This window comes from Marmota flaviventris, chromosome 10 (genome assembly GCF_047511675.1).
Source record: "Marmota flaviventris isolate mMarFla1 chromosome 10, mMarFla1.hap1, whole genome shotgun sequence".
Classification (NCBI taxonomy): Eukaryota; Metazoa; Chordata; class Mammalia; order Rodentia; family Sciuridae; genus Marmota; species Marmota flaviventris.
Window position 1 is genome coordinate 35,441,343 of NC_092507.1, and position 25,214 is coordinate 35,466,556.

General features: G+C 34.7%; 1 protein-coding gene and 1 non-coding gene across 6 annotated transcripts in view; one reads left to right on the top strand and one right to left on the bottom strand.

Moving 5' to 3' along the window:
• Positions 1–25,214, top strand: part of Mast2 (microtubule associated serine/threonine kinase 2) — a 193,600-nt gene that overhangs the window by 59,227 nt on the left and 109,159 nt on the right. For all 5 annotated transcript variants that reach the window (XM_027936929.2, XM_027936928.3, XM_027936926.3 and 2 more), the window contains exon 4: positions 18,203–18,234. In XM_027936929.2, the coding sequence (XP_027792730.2) occupies positions 18,203–18,234 (32 nt within the window). The remainder of the gene's footprint in view (positions 1–18,202; positions 18,235–25,214) is intronic.
• Positions 21,054–21,239, bottom strand: LOC114094549 (U2 spliceosomal RNA). The gene has a single exon (XR_003583059.2). It is a non-coding gene; the product is annotated as a U2 spliceosomal RNA (small nuclear RNA).

A 25,214-nucleotide genomic window follows, 5' to 3' on the forward strand; every position in this document is an offset into this window, starting at 1 on the left:
CAGCAGATGGAGGAAGGAGTCCAGGGAGATGTGGATTTATTAGCTCTCACAATGAAAGACCACACTGGTTATGCTAAGGATTAAAAAGTTTCTGCTGAAAGAAAGGGAGATGGGTCTTGCTTTCTGTGCTATTTTCAACAATATGGCTAGCTCTCGTGACTATAGTCAATTGTAAAGACCAGAAAAAGATCTTGTAAATAGGCCTTCCTTCAAGTCCCAGACCATTGGTTGCAGCTGTCATAATTTTAAAAGGGGCAGCTTTTCTTCTTGCATACACACCAAATCTGACCCATAGTTACTGCTGTATTTACTTCTTAGGGAATATAACAGGCTGATTCAGGGTTCTTATACATATCTTTTTCTGTCAAATTTGGAAATTTGGATTAATATTTCTTGGAATCTTTTGCAGAATTGATAATTTTTGCATCATGTCCTATAGATTGAAGAATAATGATTGTGAATTAGAAGATAATGTATATAATCCTGTTCCCAAAAACACTGTGCTGCCGTATTAACAATTTTTCTTTTTTAGAAAAAATCACCAACTTGCATCACCTTTCCCTGGTGCTTGCTAGGATTGTAGAAAGTAAGACAATTACTATAAAGTTGGAAAGTAGAAACATGGCTTATGGATGTTTAAGTGATAGAATCATAGTATGAGAGCTAACCTTTTTCTCTTGAAATATTAAAAAACTACCTATTTTTGAACCATGAATTAAGAGACAAACATCTTTAAACTTAGCTGAAGTCCTACTTTGAAAATGGTAGCCAGTGGCCAAAGAAACAGTTTGAGATGACTGAAGGTTGAGTGAAACTAGGCTTTTTCATGCTGTGCCCTTTTAGAAGTCTGGTGGAATGGGTTGCGTTTCCTGTGACAGCACCGTCAGCAGTGAATAGATGAATGAATTCCTCCATGCTCAGAACTCACAACACGTGTACTAGCCTCCTCTAAGGACATAAAAGAGCAGCCAAACCGACCTTAGCAATGATCCAAGCTCCTGAAGAAAGAGGCTTTTGGGACTGTCCAAGATGTGAGGACCAGCGTGTCTAGCAGTAAAGAAACAAAAGAGCTTGTGACAATATCGAAAGAATCTGACATTTGCTTTGTCTGTACAAAGGATGAAAGGAATTTTGCCGACTTAATCAAAACAATAACTGGTTTTATATTGGTTTGAGTCTAAAAACAGGCATCAGAATAATATGTTTTTCTGTATTTCGGAAGAATTGTTATTTTTTAAGAAAACGTATGTGGAATGGTTTTGTTTTGGAAAGGAAGACGTGACATGGATTTTATAAGCTTAGTAGCTGTAGGTGGAGACTCTGTTGTTTTGTTTGCCAGCCTTTTTAAATAAGCAGTGAAATCAGGATATCAAAGATTGGAATTCTTCCCCCGCCCTCAGAGATCTTTGTTCTTTTCTTAGTATTTTGAAAAATTCTAGCCAAAGCCATATGTATGGAAAAGAAAAACAAATGCAAAGTGTTTCCCCTATTTTGGGCAGTGATTCTGATGGGGTCTGTCTGTATCTCCTGTGAAGGAAGACGTGGCTCTGATGTGAGGCAGTGATTGTGTACTGGTGCTAGCCTGGTATAGTGGAGTAGCGGATTAGTGGGCACAGCCTGGTGTGCTGAATGGACAGTTTGCCTCTTTCTTCAGCATTTAAATAGGCACTAAGGCACTACTAGTTGACTGTCTGGGGAGTGGCTTTTTTTGTCTAATATCTGTTATGGATGATTCCAGTATTCTGCGGAGGAGAGGATTACAGGTGAGTAAAAGACTGATCTCCTTTTTATTGTCTTGAAAATGTATTGAACATATTGTTGCAATTTTGTTTAGTTCATTTGAGGCAGGAGGTAGGGTGAAGTGCCACTAAGTTCCTCTTTATCCTATCATATACAGTTATAATTAGAGAATTTGTCTAAGATTTTGCTACTTTGATGGAAAAATACTGCCTGGGCTTCCTTATGTTGTATCAAGTGAGCGGACCATTAAATTAGACCTATATGGGATGCAAGCCTAATTTTGAGCATTAGACAAAATTGCCGACAGATTATTTACAGTAAACATATTCTGTCCCTGACTACAATGCCTATGCCTATTAAGTGACATATATATACATATGGCATTTATTTGATTCTACATATAATTTTAAAAACTTTTCTAAAATTATCACATTGTATATATATATATAGTCTGTCCATCCATCTATATACTCCTTAAGTCTTAGAAGTAATTTGGCACAAGAAGAGGCTAAGTAAGGTATAATAATAAGGAGGAATAGACTGATAGATAACTTTCAACTGAATTTTAATGAATACTCTTAGTACTAAAAGAACACATGCTAAGTTTTTTAAATTTGATGATTTTTTTTTCATGCTTTGTAAATTAGATCATCTTGCCTTAGTCTTCTTTGTAAAGAATAAGCCAGCTTCTATTTAGTATATCACTGACTGTTTTTGAGAATTGACATGATAAAGATTCCAGTATAAAACACTGAGTTAATTAAACTGTGAAGATTTAGTCAGGCAATATAGCTCCTCCTTTTGTTTTTGGTCTATTTATTTGTTATTTCTTTTTTTAAAAAATATTTTTATTTTTTTATTTGTTTGTTTTTATGTGGTGCTGAGGAATGAACCCAGCCCCTCACACATGTGAGGCAAGCGCTCTACCACTGAGCTACAGCCCCAGCCCCTATTTTTTTGTTATTTCTAAAGTTCTCTTTTTGTAAAGCACCTAGGGTCTTTTTAATTGCCATGAATTAACGTTATTTTGTGTTTTTTTAAGTGCTAAGAAAGAATATATTAGTAAACTTAAACAAAACATAAATTGAAATAAATTATGATATTTATAGTTATGATTTGTATTTCTTATTAATGTTATTATAAACATTCAAAGTTCACCAACTCTTTAGCAATTGTCCAGTGTGCTTTGGACTTTAAAAGTCAATATGATAAACTATTCCTTACATTATTTCTTCTATTACTATGACTGGTTTGATGAGCTTTTTTCCTTGATTTGTTGGGGGGAGTTTGGGAAGTACTTATAAAATGCTCATAAGACCTCACATAAATAGTGATATGTGTCCAAGTAGCTGCTAATAATTAAAAATGGCTGGTTCTATTAGCTCTTTTAATTACATTGCCTATTTATTTCTATTTAGTTGCCAGGATTCAGAAATGAAATCCTATTTGTCTGATGGGGAATATTTTTAATTATTGTGCTGTTTTGTGTTAAATCGATCATTTCTTCCTATAGTGACTGACTCAGTTTTCAGCGTCTGCTACCCTGTTCACTGATGTCCTTCCTCTTGAGTCTGTTTCTTTCTAGTGGGAGTGCCAAACTCCTAGATTACATAGTACTAGAGGGTGCTTTCCTGAAGCTATACTTTTAATTTTTTAAAAATTACTTTATGGCTTATTTTCCAGAAGACCAGAACATTTTGAAATAGAAGTATGCTTGAAAATCCACAGTTTAGATTATAAGTAAACTACAATATAAAACTTAAAAAGTAAATTTTAGATTAATATACATACACATGGAAAAGCTAATGTATGCTTACTCATATAGGGGATCTACTGGGTAACTTCATATTAGAAGTTGAAAATTCAAATGTTTGGGTCTAATTGCTTTTTGGTGAGATAGAATTTCTAAACTTCCTAGAAATTTCCCAGAAAATCAGCCAACCATGAAACCTGCTTTGATCCCTCCAACTTTCTTTACCAGATTTCTTTGGAAATGGAAATTTAGTAAACAGCACATTTGTAAGTTCCATAAGAGCAGGACCTTGTCTGTTTTGTTTGCCATTTTCTCTCTAGTGAACAGAACAGAGCTGGGTACAAAGCTGTGTTTGTTGAATGCATGAATGAAACAAAAACAAAAAATAAAGGAGATGTTATTATATTATTTTATAAAGTTTTAAAAGTTCTGAACATGGCTGGAGATATAGCACAGTGGTAGCATGCTTGCCTAGCATACACAAGGCCCTGGGTTCAACCCCCACTACTACTACTACTACTACTACTACTACTACTACTACTACTACATTACATTATCCAGTAATGTAATTATTGATGTAATAATGACAATTATTATTATTTCTGGACAATGTAATAAATAAAAATTAAAAAAGATACTGAATACTAGGTTAAAAGAAATAATATTTGTTGCTGGGCTCACTGGTGCATGCCTATAATCCCAATGACTCAGGAGGCTGAGGTAGGTGGAGCCCAAGTTTGAGATCAGCCTTAACAATTTAGGCCCTAAACAACTTGGTGACACCTTGTCTCAGAATAAAAAATAAAGAGCTGAGGATGTAGTTCAGCAACAAACTGCCCCTGAGTTCAGTCCCTATTACACCCCCACCTCCCAAAAAAGAAAGATAAAGAAATATTTGTTGTTAACATTGTGATAACTGTTTATCTAGAAACACCAAAGGAACCAACTAAAAAGCTATTAGAATAAAAATATCTTAGAAAAATAACCAGGAACAATATCAAGAAACTAATTGAATTCTAATTTGCCAGGAATATGCAATCAGAAAATAGAAGAAGATATTTTGCCCATATTAGCAACAAAATTCCCCCAACACCAAAAATAACTTTAATGATAAATATTAACACACACACACACACACACACACACACACAGAGACACACACACTCTTTGGTACTGTGGATTGAGAACCAAGGGTGCTTTGCCACTGAGCTATACATGCAGCCTTTTTTTTTTTTTTGACATATCATACATTTGAATCAGATGGGATATAATTTCTCATTTTCTGAGTGTACAATGCAGAATTACATTGGTCATGCAGTCACGTATATACCCACAGCAATAATAATGTCTATTTTATTTTGCAGTCCTTCCATTCCCCCCTTCCCTCCCCTCCTCTCCCCTCCCATCACTCTCCCTACCCAATCTAATGTGACCCACTTCTTTTTTTTTCCCCCTCACATCGTCATACCTGTATTTTGTATAACGAAGGGGTCTCCTTCCCTCTTCCATGCAATTCCCCTTCTCCTTCCTTTTCCCTCCCACCTCTCTTCCCTATCTAGAGGTAATTTTCTTTTCATGCTCTTCCTCCCTACTCCATTTTGAGTCACCTCCCTTATATCAGAGAAGACATTCGGCATTTGTTTTTTTGGGATTGGCTAACTTCACTTAGCATAATCTGCTCTACTGCCATCCATTTCCCTGCAAATGCCATGATCTTGTTATTTTTTAGTGCTGAGTAATATTCCATTGTGTATAAATGCCACATTTTTTTTTTTTTATCCATTCATCCATTGAAGGACATCTAGGTTGGCTCCACAGTCTAGCTATTGTGAATTGTGCTTATGCAGCCCTTTTTATTTTGAGATAGGGTCTGGCTACATTGCTGAAACTGACCTTGGAATCCTCTTGCTTCAGCCAAAAAGAGACCTTGGGATTACAGGCATGTGCCATTCCACCTGATGGAAACTATAAAATATTTTGAGAACATAGAAGGAAAGATGTATTATGTGTGATGTTAAAGATAACAGTATTATAAAGATGTTAAAAAATAAATAAAATAAAAAAAATAAATCTAGCTTAAGTGAAGGTAGCTTTTACCAGATCAGCTAATTTGAACCTAAATTAAAGCAAAACAACTAGATCACTGTAATTTTGGTACAAAATAAATGTAGTGATAATAATAGTAGGCTAGAAATAGACTAGTTTATTTAATAATTTAACATGTGAAAGAAGACATCAATGAAGGGAGGAAAAATTACTCAATAATTATGATGGAATTTTTGGGATAATTAACTATTGGGAGAAAATTAGGCTTTATCCTTACTATTATATAGTGACATAAGTTCAATGTAAATAAACCAAACAATAATAAGAAAAACAGCATTCTTCATATACAAATAAAAATTTTCTTCCATATTTGTTGTATTTCAAAATTAGCATGAAGTTTTATTTTAGTAACTTTAAATGTGGCTAAATTTATTCAGTTGATGTTGCTTTTAAGTGTAGGTTTCATTAGTTTAGGTTTTTTTTTTTAATATTTATTTTTTTAGGTGTAGATGGATACAATACAATGCCTTTATTTTTTTGTGGCGCTGAAGATGGACCCGGGTCCTGCCTGTGACAAGAAGGCATTTGAGTTTGAAACATTTATGTCTCACTTGAAAAACTTCTTTTTTAGCCTTCCCTCTCTATTGTGTGAAAACTTATGCATTTGGGGGTTAAACCCAACTTAGGCCTAAATGTATTATTCAGTTTTGTAAAATGGCCGTGGATATAATATACATTTCCTGGTTTTCATCTTGAAATAGTTTTGGTAAGGAATGTATTTTTAGGAATTTGTCCATTTTATCTTTTTTTAAAATATTTTTTAGTTATGGTTGGACACAGTACCTTTATTTGATTTATTTATTTTTATGTGGTGCTGAGGATCGAACCCAGGGCCTTACACATGCTAGGCGAGCGCTCTGCCGCTGAGCCACATCCCCAGTCCCTTGTCCATTTTATCTTGAGAAAAAATTGTTTTATATTATTTGTTTGCACTTTGGGCTCATCTGTTCTTCATACTTTGCTGAATTTATTCTCATATTCCTTTCATATTTCTAGTATTGGGTGTTTATACTTTTGTTTCATGATCAATATCAACAGAACTTTGTCTTTTTTGTTAGTTTTCTACAAACCAGCTATCTCTTTCTTTCAGCTTTTTCATATCATTTTGTTTTTGGTATATCTTTTGCAGGTGGATTACGATAAGTTTTTTGTAAAATTGTCTTTTTATATTTATTATAAATAATGTTAAGTTTGAACTTGTTCCTGCCATATATATTATGTCTTGTCTTTCATGTGCCACATTTCTATGCCTTATTGTCCCCCAATCACCATTTTTATTATAATTTAAAAATACTGATAGAGCCCATTTTCTTATTTTTCATTTCTAAATCTAGTGGTATGCTAGACCAAATTTAAAATTTCAACCTTTCCTTAATAACACAGGACTCTTTACTTCTAGATTTACATGCTATTTATGACCCATATTTTAGTTTTTTCCTAAAAGAAATGTCATATATTAGATATTTCTATTATTACTATTTTATATAGTCATTTTTTAATTGAGATTTTTGCATGTTTACCAGTTTCTAGCTCAACATTTATTTTTAGATTTTAGACTTTCCTTCTGGGAATATTTTTCTTCTTAAAATATATCATTTAGACATTCTTTTAGTATAGGTTTGTGGTAGTAAATGCTTTATTTATTTACATGTCTTTATTTTGCCTTTGATCTTGACAGATATTTTGTCTGTGTATATGGTTTTATAATAGCAGCCATTTTTCTTACACTTTACTAAACATATTATTCAGCTATCCTTTATTTCCATCATTACTATTGAGAAATGTATTGCCAGTGTAATTGTCATTCCTTTGAAGCTTCTGAATCTTAGATTTATTAAAGTTCTTTTTTCTTTGGTGTTTTTCAGTATTTCTATTACCTACCTGGTCTAGTTTGTGTGTGTGTGTGTGTGTGTGTGTGTGTGTGTGTGTGTGTTTAGTACTCAGGATGGAATAAGGGGCACTCTGGTTCCATATTGAGCTACATACCCAGCCCTTGTTAATTTTTATTTTGAAACAGAGTCTTGGTAAGGTTGTTCAGGCTGACTTTGAATTTAGAATCCTCCTGCTTCAGACTCCTGAGTTGCTGGTGTTACAGTAGTGTACCACCATACCTGGCTAGATTTTTAAAAATTAATTCTTCTCGGGATGTATTATGCTTCCTATATGTGTGTATTCATTTCTGTTATCAATTTTGAGAATCTCTTAGCCATTCTCTCATCAAATATTATAATTTTCTCTTTAGTTTTTGCTTTCTGGTATTTGAATTAGACGTGTTGAGCACAAATACTACATACAAAAGGTCATATATTGTATATTCCCATTAAAATATCAGAATAGCAAAACTGATCTATAGAGTTAGAAATCAAGATGATGGTTTTCTTGGGGAGTAAAGGTAGTGATCAGAAGGGGGAGCCTGAGAAAGCTTCTAGATTGATGGTAACACTTATTTACTTTGCTCTGGCTGTTTGTACTAGTGTGTTCAATTTGGGAAAATTTCAGCTGTGTGCTTATGTGCACTTTTCTGTGTTTATATTGTATTCCATAAGTAGTTTAAAAGTATTTGTTATCTTTAATCTAGTGGGAAACTGAAGTATAGGGTAGCATTAAGCAAAATTTTTGAGAGGTGATAATTTTGGACTAGACTCACAGTAGATTCCAGCAGACCAAAACCAGCATGGATCACTCATCTTAAGTGCCATGTAATCAAACTGAACTTTGAAATAGGTCAGTATTAGAACAAACCAAAACAAAAAAACCTAACAGCCAGTTGGAGGGGGCCTAATTTACCTGAACTGTAGCTCAATGATTTAAAAAAAAAAAATGTCCTCTATTTTAACTTTATGAAGAAGGTGGCTTTTAAAATGACCAATCTACTTTTAGTTCCTTCTTTTTGCTTTCTCCATTTATTTTCTGCCAGAAAGCCAAATCCCTCTGCTCGGCTCAGCAGAACACCTATTCTAATGAGATGTTGCCCGATACTAGAATAAAATAAAATTGGTCTTTAAGCCATATTTAAATCATCAAATAAAAGACAAATTGATCTTTAAAACAGGTTTGTTGTAATTTTGTCTTTTGACAGTGGTGGTGTTAGCAATGTATATCTGGTAGGTCCTAGAATGTTGTTCTCCACTCCTAGTCTCAACTCAACAGTGTTATTTATATTAGTCATATGACGTGGATTTAAATATGAATTATCTAAGATACATAGTCTTTTAGTTCTTCTTTGATTTTGTTAATTGTTTTCAAAATCCATTTCTAGTAGAGTAGAAGATTGAGTTATATTTCTTGGAGCTGGTTCTTTTCCTTTCTGGGAAAAATTTGTAGGGAGAAGAGGAATGGCTAGGGTGAATATATGTATGAGTGAGAATTCAATAGACAGTAGGAGGAGGGGCTCAGGGAGGGAATTGCCTCAGGGAAAGATAGCTTTAATCTACAGTCACGTCTGTACTGGTGACTGTGAACATAAAGCACAAACACCAGTCTTGTGACTTTGTGACTCTTGGCTTGCATTTTTACTTGAGGGGGTAGCGGTTATCTCCTTTGGACACTTGAGGCCTTTGTCTTTACTTTAGAAATATTTTATGGGTTTAGTCATTGTGAATAAGTGAGTAATACATATAGGCAGGGATTCCTGATGGGTCTGTGTGAATAGCAATATTTCATTTGTTATATAAAACCTTCAGAAGTTTGCTTTATGGGCACGTGAAAGGGAGTGAGTGTTTATTTTTTGAGGATTTAGTGTGTGTAGCTTTCTTCGTACTTTTACATGTAGTTCCCAAAATCTTTTATTTTGCTAAATATAGTCACATAATACTTTAAGTTTTTTGGGAAGTGTCATCTTTAGCAGGAAGTATCAAAGTACATCAATTTGAGAGATCCAAAATGGTAATAGAATTTTGGAGACCGTTAAAATAATATACTCCTGGTGGTTTTGGATGGAGGGTTGTTAGTTGTCAGGGGTGTGGTTAGTTTTTAGAGAATAGCACTTTATCCTTTGGCATTAGATCTTTGTTGCTGCTGAGATAAATTAGAAAAATGCAGTTTCTTATCACTCATGATAATCTATAGTGTCTAACCTTAAACTTTTAAATATATTTTCACATTGTTGTCTTGGAATTACCGTGAGATAGAGTAGGTATCTACTTGTGTGATAGGGGTGTGCAGAAAAGAAAAATGGAGTATAGAAAGGCTTGATGACCACTGACATTTAAGGAGGCAAGTAAGAAACCATTGTTTGTGTGTGCGTGTGTGTGTGTGCATATATATATTTAAACAATATATATATATGTGTGTGTGTGTATACACACTTATTTATTATTTATTTTTTAATATTTATTTTTTAGTTGTAGTTGGACACAATATCTTTATTTTTATTTATTTATTTTTATGTGTTGCTTAGGATCGAACCCAGGGTCTCACACATGAAAGGCGAGCGCTCTACCGCTGAGCCACAACTCCAGCCCCATATATATGTTTACATATATATATCTATATCTATCTATCTATCTATCTATCTATCTATATATATATATATCTATATCTATCTATATATATAAACTCTGAGCCCTGGGTTCTTTACACCATGTAGAAATATCTTGTTACTATCTCCAAACTGTCTTTACTGTTCCTGAAACTCATATGAGAACTATTCACCTAGCATTTATAAAATAAAGTACTTTTTTTATACATGATTTTATTTGAATTTTACAATCATTATCACTAAGCAATTAGAGGTAGTTGAAATACCAGGTATGTTATGATATGAATCTAGTTTTCTCAACCTCATATTTTGTACTTTTTCCTCCATTTCTTAACATTATTGTATAATGTAAGCACTCTATCATTGCAATTTGTTCTTAGGGTGATGCCATGGGTATTTAGTGGAATAAGCAAATGGTCAAAAAGAACAAAATACATTAGAGTTTCATAGGGATGTCATAACTGCATACACATAGGTTTTTGCCTTGTCTCCTGACCTCAAGAGAGGCTCGTGCCCAATGGTGAATATGCGAAAATGAACCTCCATGGTGTCCAGAGCAGTAGTAATGATAGTATATGGGAAAGACAGATTTTTATGAAGACCGAAAGGTTTATTTGCTGTCAAAGTTGACAAGATGTTTATGTTTGGAGTAATTGTTCTTTAAAGGCCAGTTAATAAAATTATTAAAGAGGATTTCCTTAATAGATAATGTGTCTCCCTTTTTAGAGAAGGGAATGGGCAGAACTTTAAAAGCAATCAACATTAAGCTGTTTAAGTAGTTTGCATGGATAAGGAAAAAGCAGGAGGTTGTGGCTTCATGAAGCATGTTTTAAAAGGTAGAAGTGTGTACTGTCAGATGCTTCTGATCAAATAAAAATAAATGGAGACTTAAAAATGCATGGAGGTTCTTTATCTGTAAACCATTGGTAACTTGGCAAGTATGGTTTAAATAGAGTTGTAAAGTCTAAGTGTATTTTCAGTGTGTTGAAGAATGAGTAGGAAGTAAGAATTTGGAGATGGTGGATATAAATAACTAATTCAAAGTGTGACTATGAAGGGAAATACAACTGATAAGGCAGTGATTAAAGAGTACCATGATGCATGCCTGTAATCCCAGTAGCTCAGGAGGCTGAGGCAGGAGGATCAAGAATTCAAAGCCAGCCTCAGCAAAAGCAAGGTGCTAAGCAACTCAACAAAATACAAAATAGGGCTGGGGATGTGCCTCAGTGGTCAAGTGCCCCTAAGTTCAATCCCTGGTATACTGCCTGCCTCCACAAAAAAGGAATGTGTAGTAACTAAGGAGATTTCTTTCTTCTTTTTCTTTTTAATCTCAATGTCCGGTATGCTTGAATGTGTTCAGCATGTGAATTGGAAGATTATGAAGAATATGGAGCATTAAGGAAAGATTTATAGATCAGAGAAGGCTGGGACAGGCTTCACCTTGTAATGTATTGTCAGTTATTACCAGTCTCGTTTATGAGAGAAGATGATGAGTCAGAGAACTTATGTTTTTTTGCCTAAATGGGAAGTATGTAAATTCATCCCACCTTCCTGATTGTGTAGCTTTCTACCCCAACCTGCTATGAATATTCCTCAGGAGAGGAAGGATTGGGAAACCATTGCCCCTTGCTTGCCTTTATCTGATTGGAGAACATATTTTTTTCCACTAGGTCATAGGCATGTTTTTATGGTACAGAACTTGGTACAGAATGTACTAATCTGGAACCCTGGGTGTCAAATGTAGGTTTAAGGAATGGGTGAGGAAGATAAAGAGATGGAGTCCCCTGGATGCATTTTCATGGGCACATTTTCCTTGCTATACAGGGATTTGAAAAGGGGTACCATATGCATTTTAATAGAATTTTTGTTAATTTTTGTTGTATAAAAGTATAATCTAATATTTACCCATTTAAACTATTTAAAAAACCCTCAGAATTGTTAATATAGATTTGAAGAACAAACATTTCCAGTTTTATATAGATTGTTTCCAAAAAGTAGAAATAGAAAATATATTTTTCCAACATATTTTAAAAATTATATATATATATATTTGTAGATGGACACAATACCTTTATTTTGTTTATTTATTTTTATGTGGTGCTAAGGATCGAATCCAGTGCCTCACACGGGCAAGGCAAGCGCTCTACCGCTAAGCCCCAGCTCCATCCCCTCCACACATTTTGTGTCTTGTTCCATTTATGCTACTATAACAAAATACTAAAGACTGGGTAATTTATTTATTTAAATTTTTTTATTTGTTCTTTTTAATTATATATGATAGCAGAATGTATTTTGATATGTGATACATACACGGAGTATGACTTCCCATTTATGTGGTTGTACATGATGTGTAGAATAAGACTGGGTAATTTATAAAGAACAGATATTGTCTCACAGTTTTGGAAACTGGAAAGTCTAAGATTAACATGCTTGCATATGGTGTCTAGTGAAGGCTTTCTTGCTGTGTCTTCATGGGGCAAAAAATGGAAGGGCAAATAGGGAGTCTCCTGACCTAATCACCCCCTAGAGACCCTATCTCTTAATTAAGTTTCAACATGAATTTTGGAGGGGGTGCAAACATCCAAACCATAACAACGAGGATAGTATAAATATGATGTCAAAACTGGAGGAGAACAATTTGAGAAGGGAAAGGTCTTAGGCCTGTCTTATTTACATAAAGACAAAAATCCTAAGTGAAAGCTTTCCAGACCTCAATGATTTTATTAGTGAAGACTTAATATTTAAGGTAGAAATAACACATCTTATACAGATTCATCCATAAAATAGAGAAACATCTTCCAGCCAGTTTTAGGAGGCCAGGACTGTTGTGATACCAAAATTTGACAAGACATTCATTATAATAGAAAACTAAAGATGGGCTGGGGTTGTGGCTCAGTGGTAGAGCCTTGCCTAGCATGCATGAGGCACTGGGTTTGATCCCCAGCACCACATAAAAAAACTAAATAAACAAAATAAAAAAATATATATTAAAAAAACTAAAGACTGTTATCCATTGTGAAAATAGGTACAGAAATCATTAATGAAGTATTAACAAATAGAATCCAGCAATGTACTTGATGAAGGTGTGTTTAATACAGAAATGCAAAGTGAGTTCAATACTAGAAAATTAATCACTGTAATTCTCCATATTAACAGAAGAGAAAAACTATAGGAGCATTTCAGTAGATGCAGAGAAAGCACTTGACAAAACAGCTCAGTGGTAAACTGCTGGTCTTACATGTGTGAGGCCCTGGGTTCCATTCCTAGCATGGGGGTAGGGGAGGGATAAGATTTGAAGCAAATTGGGAACAGAAAAGAACTTTATCAATCTGATAAAAGTTATTTATGAAAAACCTACTACTAATACAATATTTAGTGGTAAAATATTGAATTTTTTCCCTCTGAAATCAGATGAGAAACCAAGCAAGGATGTCTACCACTTTCATTCAACATTTTATAGGCAATCCTAGAATATGGAAAGAAGTAGAATGCTTCCTAATGATTGTTTATATAGAAAAGTCCTAAGGAATGTACCAAAGTTATTATGATTAATATAATGGTGAATTCAACAAAGTAACAATACATTTGTCAATATATAAAAATTGATAGCATTTGTATACTACATGCAAACAATTGGAAAATAAAATACATTTTTAAAATCTGTAATAGTTTTAAAAATGTGTCCTTAGGAATAAGTTTTAAAAAGTGTAAGATCTTTTATAAAAACTGTAAAACAGGGCTGGGGTTTTGGCTCAGTGGTAGAGTACTTGCCTAGCACATGTGAAGCCCTGGGTTTGATTCTCAGTCCTGCACATAAAATAAAGGTCTATTAACAACTGAAAAAAAAAACATTAAAAGAAAAAAATTTAAGGGCTGGGGTTGTGGCTCAGTGGTAGACCACTCACCTAGCACATGTGAGGCTCTGGGTTCGACCCTCAGCACCACATAAAAATAAATAAGTAAAATAAAGGTATTGTGTCCAACTATAACTACAAAATAAATATTTTTTTAAAAATTTAAAAAACCACAAAAACTGTAAAACATTAAAGAAGAGCTAAGTAGAGAATACTGTGTTCATGGTTTTGAGATATTACAGCAGGCTTTCTTGTAGAAATTAATGATCTGATTCTAAAATTTATGTGGAAATGCAAAGAATCTAGAATATTCTCAGCACTCTTGAGAAAGTACAATTTAAGGAGCTACACAGCTTGACTTCAAGACTTAATATAAAGCCACAGAATCAGAAGTACCATTTTGTTATAGTTTGATTTTTCAAAAAAAGCACTATAGCAGTTTGTTAGGGAAAGTGTAGCACTTTCAATAAATGGTGCTGAATTAAGAGATTGCCTTTATGGAAACAAACAAACAAACAAGAAACGAACCTTAAGCTCACCTACATATTATTTCAAAATTAATACAAAATAGGTCATAGACAATCAAATCTAAAACCATAAACCCTGTAGAAATAAAATGTTGGAAAATATTTTTGTCACATTGGAGTGGATAGAGTTTCTTAGATACTATACAGAAAGCATTAACCATTTTTTGAAAACAACAAATTGTCAGGGCACGGGGGCACATGCCTGTAATCCCAGCAACTTGAGGCCAGCCTCAACAACTTAGTAAGGCCCTAAGCAATTTAGTGAGACTGTCTTAAAATAAAAAGGGCTGGGTATGGCTTAGTGGTTTAGTGCCCCTAGGTTCGATTCCTAGTATTCCACCACTCCCAGAGAGAGAGAAAGAAAGAGAAAGAGAGAGGGAGAGAAAGAGACAAATTAACCATCAAAATGAAAAACTTTTGCTTATCAGAAGACAACTTCAGTAAGATAGACTACATACTGGGAGAAAGTATTCACAAATATATGAGACAAAGAACTTGTGTCTTGCATATATGAAAAAATAATAAAAAGAATCTAATTAAAAAGAGGGAAAAAATTTTAAGGTACTTCATAGGATAATGTATACTGATAGTTTGTAAGCACATGAAAAGTAGAAGATTTATGTTCGGTACCATCAGTCATCAGAAAAATGCAAAATTAAAGAAAGCCACAGTGAGTTACCATCTACCAGATAGCTAAAAGACTATATTCATTGGCATGAAGAATAATTGAACATTCTTTTATTTTTAATGTGAATGTAACAGGTATTAGCTAGAATTTGAAGCAATTGGAACTCTCGTGCATTTGGGTTTTTGTTTGTTTGTTTGTTTTTTGGTACTGGGGATGGAACCCAGGGGTGTTTAACTACTGAAACACATCCCCAGCCCTTTTTCATATTTTATCTAGAGATAGGGTCTTGCTGAGTTTCTCAGTGCCTCAGCCTCCAGAGCCACTGGGATTACAGGTGTGTGCCATTGCACCTGGCTCTCGTGCATTGTTAGTGGGAATGTAACATGGTCTAAGAACTTTAGAAACAGACCTGGTAGTTTGTTATAAAAATAAACATATATTTGCCTGTAACCAAGTAATTTCAACTCATGCATATCTATGTTTATAGCAGTACAGTTCACAATATCTAAGTTAAGGAGCTAGCCTAGGTGTCTATCAACAGATGAATGGGAAAAGGAAATGTGGCATATATACACAATGGAATATTACTCAGCAATAAAAGAGAATAAAATCATGGCATTTGCAGGTAAATGGATGGAGTTAGGGAAGATAATGCTAAGTGAAGTTAGCCAATCCCAGAAAAACAAATGCCGAAGTTTTTCTCTGAAATAAGGAGGCTGATTCATAGTGGGGTAGAGAGGGGGGAGCATGGGAGGAATAGAAGAACTCTAGATAGGGCAGAGGGGTAGGAGGGGAAGGGAGGGGGCCTGGGGTTAGAAATGATGGTGGAATGTGATGGACATCATTATCCAAAGTACATGTATGAAGACATGAATTGGTGTGAATATACTTTGTATACAACCAGAGTTATGAAAAATTTGTGCTCTATATGTGTAATATGAATTGTAATGCATTCCGTTGTCATATATAAATTAAAAAATTTTAAAAATGAAACTGTGGGTAACATAGACTACCATATATGCTTAAACACTCTCTCAGCTCCACCAATCAAGTTCTGAACCCTTAGAAGTTATTGTAACTATTATAAAATTATATTAAAATCCCCGCTTTTAAAAAAGAAGGATCACTCTCAGTGTTGAGCGTAAACTATAGAGGGTCAATGACTGAAGAAGAAATGAGATACCAGTTAGGAGATTGTTGAGAGGGCAGAGAAGAGACCATGGTGGCTTAGATTCAATACCAAAAGCCAACAGTATTTTTTCTTAACACCTTTAGTGGTAAAACTTACTTTACTTTGAATTCTTTTGGTAGCAAAATTAAACTGTGCTTAGAGTTTTATTACATTTATTGTGACTGTCATACATCTTGCTGCAAAAATTTTAATATATGTAATTTATTTTGTTGCTATCCCAGTCCTTGTTGGGGGTGTTAGGTATATATGTATATACATGTGCACATGCACACCCACACACATACATATGTACACACAATTAACTTTTAATAAAACCCCCTTAAAATTCTAATGTCTGAAACATGACTGGATCCAGAATTTTTGTAAAGAGCATGGAGATATGTGTCTGTGGAGATAGTGAGAAATGGTTGGAATCTGAATGTATTTTAAACTTAGAGCATTTAAGAATGATGGATGGGGGCTGGGGATGTGGCTCAAGCAGTAATGCGCTCGCCTGGCATGAGCGGGGCGCTGGGTTCGATCCTTAGCACCACATAAAATAAAAATAAAAGATGTTGTGTCCACCAAAAACTAAAAAATAAATATTAAAACTCTCTCTCTCTCTCTCTTTAAAAAAAAAATAAAAAGAATGACGGATGGATTAAAAAAAAATACAGCTGTCCAGAGTTTTGGTCTCTTTTGAGGTGAGGAAAGGCTATGAGATGGAGTCATTTTTTGGTGGAAAGAACAGTTCTTTTTTGGACTTGTTGGCCTTGAGATACTGAGTAGACAATTAGTTGTCCAAGTGTTTGGAATTTGGGAGACAGATCTGGGAAACAAAACACTTGTAAAGTGTTGGGGGGTATAAATTGGTACAGTGGTTTTGGGGAGACAATTTGGAATATCTGATACTTTAGGACTTTGCAGTTCTACCTCTAAGTGTATGCTTCCAGGAAACTTTGTATATGTGTGCACTAGGAAACGAGTACAAGAGTATTGTTTTTGATAGAGAAGAAAAACATTGAAAGAAAATTAAATGCTCATTTATTGAAGAGTGGATAAATAAATATTAGCATATTTATAGATAGGACTCTTTGTAAAGATTAGGTGAAACTCTTTGAAACTCAGGTGAAATATAGCCACATGGGCAAATCTACCATTATTTTTTTTGGTGGTGCTAGGAATTAAACCCAGGGTCTTGAGCATGCTAGGCATCTTCTCTACCATTAAGCCACATCTCCAGCCCAAGTCTACTAATTTTTGTAGTGTTGACTAATGTCACTGAGTTAACAGATAAATACATTTAATATGAAACCATGTATATATAATTTTAAAATATGCAAAATAGTACTAATAATTATTTATGAATATATATGATAAATGGTATGAACTCTGATCCTTATGTTAAGGAAAAAATAAGCAACAAATTAATAATAGTTGTTAAGAGGGGACTGGTGAGTGAGCTTTAGGAAAGCAAGACACAAGGGCCCCAAGCTGTAAGAGTTAGTTTTTTTTTTTTTTTATGCCAGTGCTAATCATCTTTTTGTTACATATTTTCTATTCTTGTTTGTCTAAATATTTTTGAATTGACTCTTCCCCTTCTCCCAATCCCATTTCATTTCTTTCATGTCCCTGCTGTTAATAATATGAATCCTTTACAGTTCATGAGCAGTTCTTGGGAAAGAGAATCTACACTGGAGAGATGGTTCCATCTAGTGGGAAAAATATTGCAAGTATTCTAAGAGACATTCCTTTTAGGAAGGAAGAATAAAGAGATAATCCGGACATTTTTGTTTTCACTGACCTTTTAGAGACAAAGGGAGAGGTTATTGTTTAGAAATATTTAGTCTTTGCCTTTATGATGACAACCCTAGGACATTTAGGCAGACCTACAGGACTCAGGGCCCTGTTTCTGTCTAACTTGTCTGTGTTTTGTTTTTCAGAAGGAGTTGAGCCTTCCAAGAAGAGGCAGCTTGTAAGTAGATGATTTTTACCATTATGATTGTGATTATGATGATCTCCTGCTTAGGAATCCCTCTTAAGAACTGTTCTCAGTATCCCTTGGAAAAATTCTACTCAAAAAATTAGTTTTTTATTTGATTTCTATCAAGGACAGGAAAGTCAATGGACAAGCTGGTCAGAGCTTCCTCTCTTTCCTATCCTTCTTCACCTTCAGTCCCCTTCTCTTTCTTATTTTTTGCCAGAATTTTGGGTAAGCTTTCATCACAATCTTATTCTTGTTTGGGAGGATTTACTGAGTTTTGGTAGACTCAAGATAAGAAGGTTAAGATATTAAAATTGAAACTCTTTTATCAGAATCTGTCCCACAACGTGGTCCTAGGGGGAGACCAATCTCCCTGACAAGTTGGGCAGCTAAGTTTGGATATTAGGTTGAAGTAGGTCTCCAACCTTTGTATTTTATTCTGGCTTCAGGGTGGTTAGGGAGATTGGAAAATAGTATATCCATGGGTTTTAATTTTTTCTTGGTCTACTTTTTCTCCAAGAATTCTGTTTGAACAATATTATAGATCTGGCTATCAGAATCATCTAGAATGCTTGTTAAAAAAGCAGAACATAAGGCTAAAAATGTAGCTTTGAGACAGAGCTTGTGTGAGGCCCTGGGTTCAACCTTCAACACTACAAAAACAAACAAACAAACAACAAAAAAACCAGAATGTGAACTTACTGAATTATGTTCTCCATGTTGAGGCCAGGAACAACCTGTATTTTATAACTTATACCATATACTCAGACCCATCATGATTTACTAAAAGCTAAGTTTGGCAAACACTAAGAAAAGAGAGCTTTTATAAGACAACTTTTCCTCAAGGAGAAACATATGAGATATAATTAAGGAATAAGACACAGTGATATTCATACTTTTTTATGAAGTGTACTTTGTGTATGCATCATGTGGTTTTATTAAGTGTATGAAACACATAGTAATTCTTTCTGTTAATTTCATTTCAGAATTTTGATTTGATCTGGTTGATTCGATCCAATGATTAAATTGTTCTCTGAGATTTTTGTAAAGCCTTTTTGGCTAGTTTATGGAAGCTTTTTGTTGTTTGATATAAGGAGACTCTAATTATAAGTCAGAAAATTTGGGGGGTTCAGTCTTGGCTATATCATTTAACAACTTTTGTAAATCTAAACAAATCATTTGTCTCCTCAAAGGTCAGTTCCCTTATGTATGACATGAAGGTCATGACCCCTCCTTTTCCTTCTTATTAAAGCTGTTAGAAGGATCACTTAATATTATGTGGTAGTTCCTTTCTACTTAGTTTTATTTTAAAATTTGTTTTTAGAATTCTTATAAACTTATGGATTCAATTTGGATAAATTGTTATTTAAGGGGCACATTTCTTTCTTTAAATTCAGTTTTAAGGGTGGATTTCTGGGGCTGGAGTTGTGGCTCGGTGGTAGGCTTGTCTAGCATGTGTGAGGTACTGGGTTCAATTCTCAGCACTACATATAAATAAATGAATAAAATAAAGGTTTATCAACATCCAAAAATATATTAAAAAAAAGAAAAGAGTGGATTTCAGTTCTAGTTTTCCAAGCATCCTGACTCTTCTATAAGCTAAGCAAGGTAAAGGCACAACTAGAACTGAGAGGGCATAGCTTTTCAGCATTGTATTCAGCAAATATTTGTATTTGGTCACTTTCCTATTCTTTCTGACGTTTTTTTTTTTTTTTTTTTCACTTGGTTCCCTCTATTTGGAAGCTCTCTGAGATTTTTTCCTTAAGATTAAGTGAAATAGATTAAAGCCTGAGGCACTTAGTTCTTGTAGGAACCTGTGCCTCCAGTGAATGGAAATTCTGGGGAGGAAGAGGAGGGAAGGGATATCCTTAGTAATATTTGGTACTGGAAGAATTTTTGGTCATGTTAGCTTTAAACTAGAGGAATTTTTTGGTAATTTTAATGCTATCCAAAGTTAGGCCTACTCCAACTGCCTTAAAATGTTTAATTAAGAAGGATCAAAATGATCTTTTCCTCCTCTTTTTAATAACAACTCACATTTAAAAACTGATCATCATTAAATATCCACTTATACCTCTTCTATGCTGGGAACTACTCTAAATTCTGAGGTTAAAGGGTTCGGTTAGATAAATTCTCTTTTGAGGAGCTCCTGTTAAAATTTAAGTTCTTCAATACAAACTATCTTTTTTTTTAATTTCTAAAATTAGAGACAGAAAAATATTTGTTCAGAGGAAGGGAGGACACATGAATGAATATTGCTTTTAGTGTGTTTTATGTTGCTATAATATCTGGAATGATTTATAAAGAATAGAGGTTTATTTTGGTTCATGATTTTGGAGCTCGGAAGTCCAAGAACATGATACTGGCATCTGCTTAGCTTCTGTTGAGGTCCTTGTGCCATTCAATTTAGGAAAAGGGACAAATGCAGAAGAGGCAAAATAGGAGAGGGCAGCTTACCTGTAGCAACCTGTTTTTGAGGTCACTAATTCAGTCCCACTAAAGACATTAATCCTGCCTAACCTATTCACTCCTTTTTGTTGTTGTTGTTAGTAAGAAGCACATTGTTTATTAGAAAAAAAAAAAAAAAAGCCACGGAAAACATGGAGGTAGTGGGGAACTTAGTATGCAGGGCCCGAATAAAATTCAACTTCGCCAATCCCTCCTCCGCAAGGTAAGAAAGCAAACAAACTGAAAAAAAGCGGGGGGCGGGGGGAAATATATATATATAAAGAAAGCACAAAAAGAAAGAAAAAGATCAAGTTAAGCTGCTTTAACAAACCGAAAATGGTATGGGGGTGCGGGGTGGGGGGGGGGGGTGCACCATTCCCGGAAGTACTGTGATACCAGGTTGATGCGTGGAGTGGATGGAGCAAGCTCCTGTTCCATCTCCCTGCTCCAAAAATCTATTTAATATATTATCCTTGGATAGAGGATATATCAGATATTAAACTGATAAAACAGATACTACCCATGATCTTAGCCAAAAAGCCAGTGCCTCCACCACTTCTCCATACTGTTATTTTGGAAATCAAATCTCAACATGGATTTTGGAGAAGACAAAGCATATTCAAACCATGGCTGACACTAATCTAGAAATTACCACTAGCAAGTTAGGTATGTTTTTAAATAGGAGTTATGATTAGACTTGAATTGTCTTACATTAAATGAGGGTATTAGTTACTTGATCTTTCTGCTTGGTCATCTTTCCCACATAATCAGAACTCCATGGAACTTCTTTTTTCTTTTTCTTTTTTTAAATTTTTTTTTGTTTTTTTGAGTTATACATGACAGCACAATGTATTTTGACATATTATACATACATGGAATATAACTTCCCATTCTTGTGGTTGTACATGATGTGGAGTTACACTGGTGTATTCATATATGAACATAGGAAAATTATGTCCAATTCATTCTACTCTATTTCCCATTCCCATACCCTGTTCCTTCCCCCACTCCCCACTTTTCAATCCAGTGAACCTCCACTCCTACTTCTCCCCACCTATTATGAATCAGCATCTGCATCTGCATATCAGAGAGAGCATTCAGCCTTTGATTTTTTGGGATTGGCTATTTCACTTAGCATGATAGTCTTCAGTTCCATCCATTACCAGCAAATGCCATAATTTAATCCTTCTTTATGGCTGAATAATATTCTATTGTGTATTTGTACCACATTTTCTTTATCCATTCATTTCTGTTCAAGGGGACTTAGATTGGTTCCATAGCTTATCTATTAAAAATTGAGTTACTGTAAACATTGGTGTAGCTGTGTCACTATAATGCTGATTTTAAGTCCTTTGGGTATATGCCAAGGAGTATGATAAGTGGGTCAAATAGTCGTTCCATTCAAAGTTTTCTGAGGAATCTCCATACTGCTTTTCAGAGTGGTTGCAGTCTACCAGCAATATACGGTATACCTTTTACCCCACACCCTCCCCAACATTTATTGTTACTTGTATTCTTAATAATTGCTATTCTGACTGGAGTGAGATGAAATCTCAGTGTAGTTTTAATTTGAATTTTCTCTAATAGCTAGAGATGATGAACTTTTTTTTTTCATATATTTGTTGGCTGATCATATTTCTTTTTCTTTTAAGTGTCTGTTTAGTTCTTTTGCCCAATTATTAATTTTTTTTTGGTATTAAGTCTTTTTGAGTTCTTCATATGTCCTGGAAATTAATGTTGTATTTCAGGTGCAGGTGGCAAAGATTACCTCCCATTCTGTAGGCTCTCTCTTCATGCTCTTGATTGTTTCCTTTGCTGTGAAGCTTTTTAGTTTGAATCTGGCCCATTTATTGATTCTCAATTTTACTTCTTGTGCTTTAGGGGTCTTGTTGAGGAAGTCAGTTCCTAAGCTGATATGATGGAGATTTGGGCCTACAATTTTTTTTTTTTTTAGGCATACGGTTTCTGGTCTAATGCGTAGGTACTAGATCCACTTGGAGTTTTGTGTATGGTGAGAAATAGGGATCAAACTTCATTTTGTTACATATGAATTTCCAGTTTTCCTAGCACCATTTGTTGAAGAGGCTGTCTTTTCTCCAATTCATATTTATGGCGCCTTTGTCTAATACGAGATAGTTGTATTTATGTGGGTTTGTCCTGTGTCTTCTATTCTGTACCATTTAGTCTTCATGTCTGTTTTGGTGCCAATACTATGCTGTTTTGGGTACTATAGCTCTGTAGTATATTTTAAGATCTGGTATTGTGATGCCTCCTGTTTCACTCCTCTTGCTGAGGATTTCTTTGGCTACCCTGGGCTTTTTATTTTTACAAATGGATTTCACGACTGCTTTTTCTATTTCTATGAAGAACGTCATCGGAACCTTAATAGAAATGGCTTTAAATTTGTATAGTGCTTTTGATAGTATGGCCATTTTGACAATATTAATTCTGCCTATCCAAGAAAATGGGAGATCTTTACATCTTCCAAGGTTGTCTTCAGTTTCTTTCTTTAGTGTTCTGTAGTTTTTTATCGTAGAAGTCTTTCACCTCTTTTGTTAGATCGATTCCAAAGTATTTTATTTTATTTTTGAGGCTATTGTGAATAAGATAGTTTTCTTAATTTCTCTTTCATTTGATTTATCACTGATGTATAGGAATGCAAATGATTTATGGGTGTTAATTTTATATCCTGCTACTTTGCTGAATCCATTTATGAGTTCTAGAAGTTTTCTGGTGGAGGTTTTTGGGTCTTCTAAATGTAGCATCATGTCATCAGCAAGTAGGGATAGTTTGAGTTCTTCTTTTCCTATTCGTTTCTCTTTAGTTTCTTTCTTCTGACTAATTGCTCTGGCTAGAGTTTCCAGGACTATGTTGAATAAAAATGGTAAAAAAGGGCATCCCTGTCTTGTTCCAGTTTGTAGAGGGAATACTTTCAGTTTTTCTCTACTTAGAATGATGTTGGCCTTGGATTTAGCATCTATAGCTTTTACAATGTTGATATGTCCTAGTATCTCTAGTTTTTATAGTGTTTTGAACATGAATGGATGCTGTATTTTTTTAAAATTTTTTCTTGTAGTTGTAGAAGGATAGAATGTCTTTATTTTATTTATTTTTATGTGGTGCTAATGATCGAACCCAGTGCCTCACACATGCTAGTCAAGCGCTCTGCCACTGAACTACAGCCCTAGCCCTGTATGCTGTATTTTATCAAATGCTTTTTCCACATCTGTTGAGATAATTTTGTCATTCTTGTCTTTAAGTCTACTGATGTAATGAATTATGTTTATTGATTTCTGTATGTTGAACAAATCTTGCATCCCTGGGATGAACCCCACTTGATCATGGTGTACTATCTTTGAAGTGGCACCCCCTTTCTCTATAGAAAAATGTTAACTGGGCTTCTCCAGAAATCTTCACCATGGCTGATTTTAGGACTGTCAGCAAAATAGTCTGTGCAAAAGAGTTCAATGTAGATAAACTTCCTATTTTTCTGTCGCCCTGTTTTACTTGGCCATGGCCAAGAAGATATCAGCACTCCAGGTGCTGGACACCCCCTTACTAGTTTTTCACAAAAATATCCAGTATAGTAGTTTGTAAAAATGTGCAAACAAGTCCTCTGGCTTTGAGCTGGGCTTCACAGAGATGTCTACATTTTTAAGATAAGTTACCAACTGGGCTCCATGGTAACAACTGTCAGGGGGAGGAAAGAAAGGAGAGAAGAAGCTCTCCCCTTCTCAGGTGTTGTCCTGGAAGAGTTAACTTGCCCAAAACAGTGAAAGAAAAAGCTGTTTTTATGTGAACTTCTGCAGACTGTGAACTTCTGAGCCCCTCCCCTTACATGCTGGGTATAAAACTCTGAAACTACCTGAATTTGGGGTTCAGGGGATTGATAGATTATAGCAAAAGCTGTGCCCTCTGAACCTGGCTGCAGCCAAATAAAACTGTTTCCTGGTGTCTTCAGTACCTTGCCTCATTTGTCCCTACAACATCTTTTTAATATGTTTTTGTATATGATTTGCCAGTATTTTATTAAGAATTTTTGTATCTATGTTCATCAGGGATATTGGTCTGAAATTTTCTTTCCTTGATGTTTCTTTGTTTGGTTTTGGCATCAGGGTGAAACTAGCTTCATAGAATCAGTTTGGAAGGGTCCATGGAACCTCTTTTATAGAAAGCTGAATAAGTGTTTATAGGTAGTATTTAGAAGGAGACAATGAATTTCTTAGAATTCATAATAGAGAAGCTAGACGATTGATTGTTCCACCATGTGTTTGAATAAGTTGAATTAATACTTTATAGTTTGCATCTGGTATCCATAAAGTCAGTGACCTGCCATTTCTTGTTTTTGTAGCCTAGTCTGGAAAGTTTTAGAAGTTCTCATAATTGTTTTCTGAGTCCTGGTCAGAAGGAGAGGGACGTTACATTTGTGTTCCTGTTTGTCATCTCCCAGAGTGGCTCCTACAGGAACAGATACTGTGCTCCATTCTAGGTATAAAGTCCCTAAATATTCCTTTGGCATATTT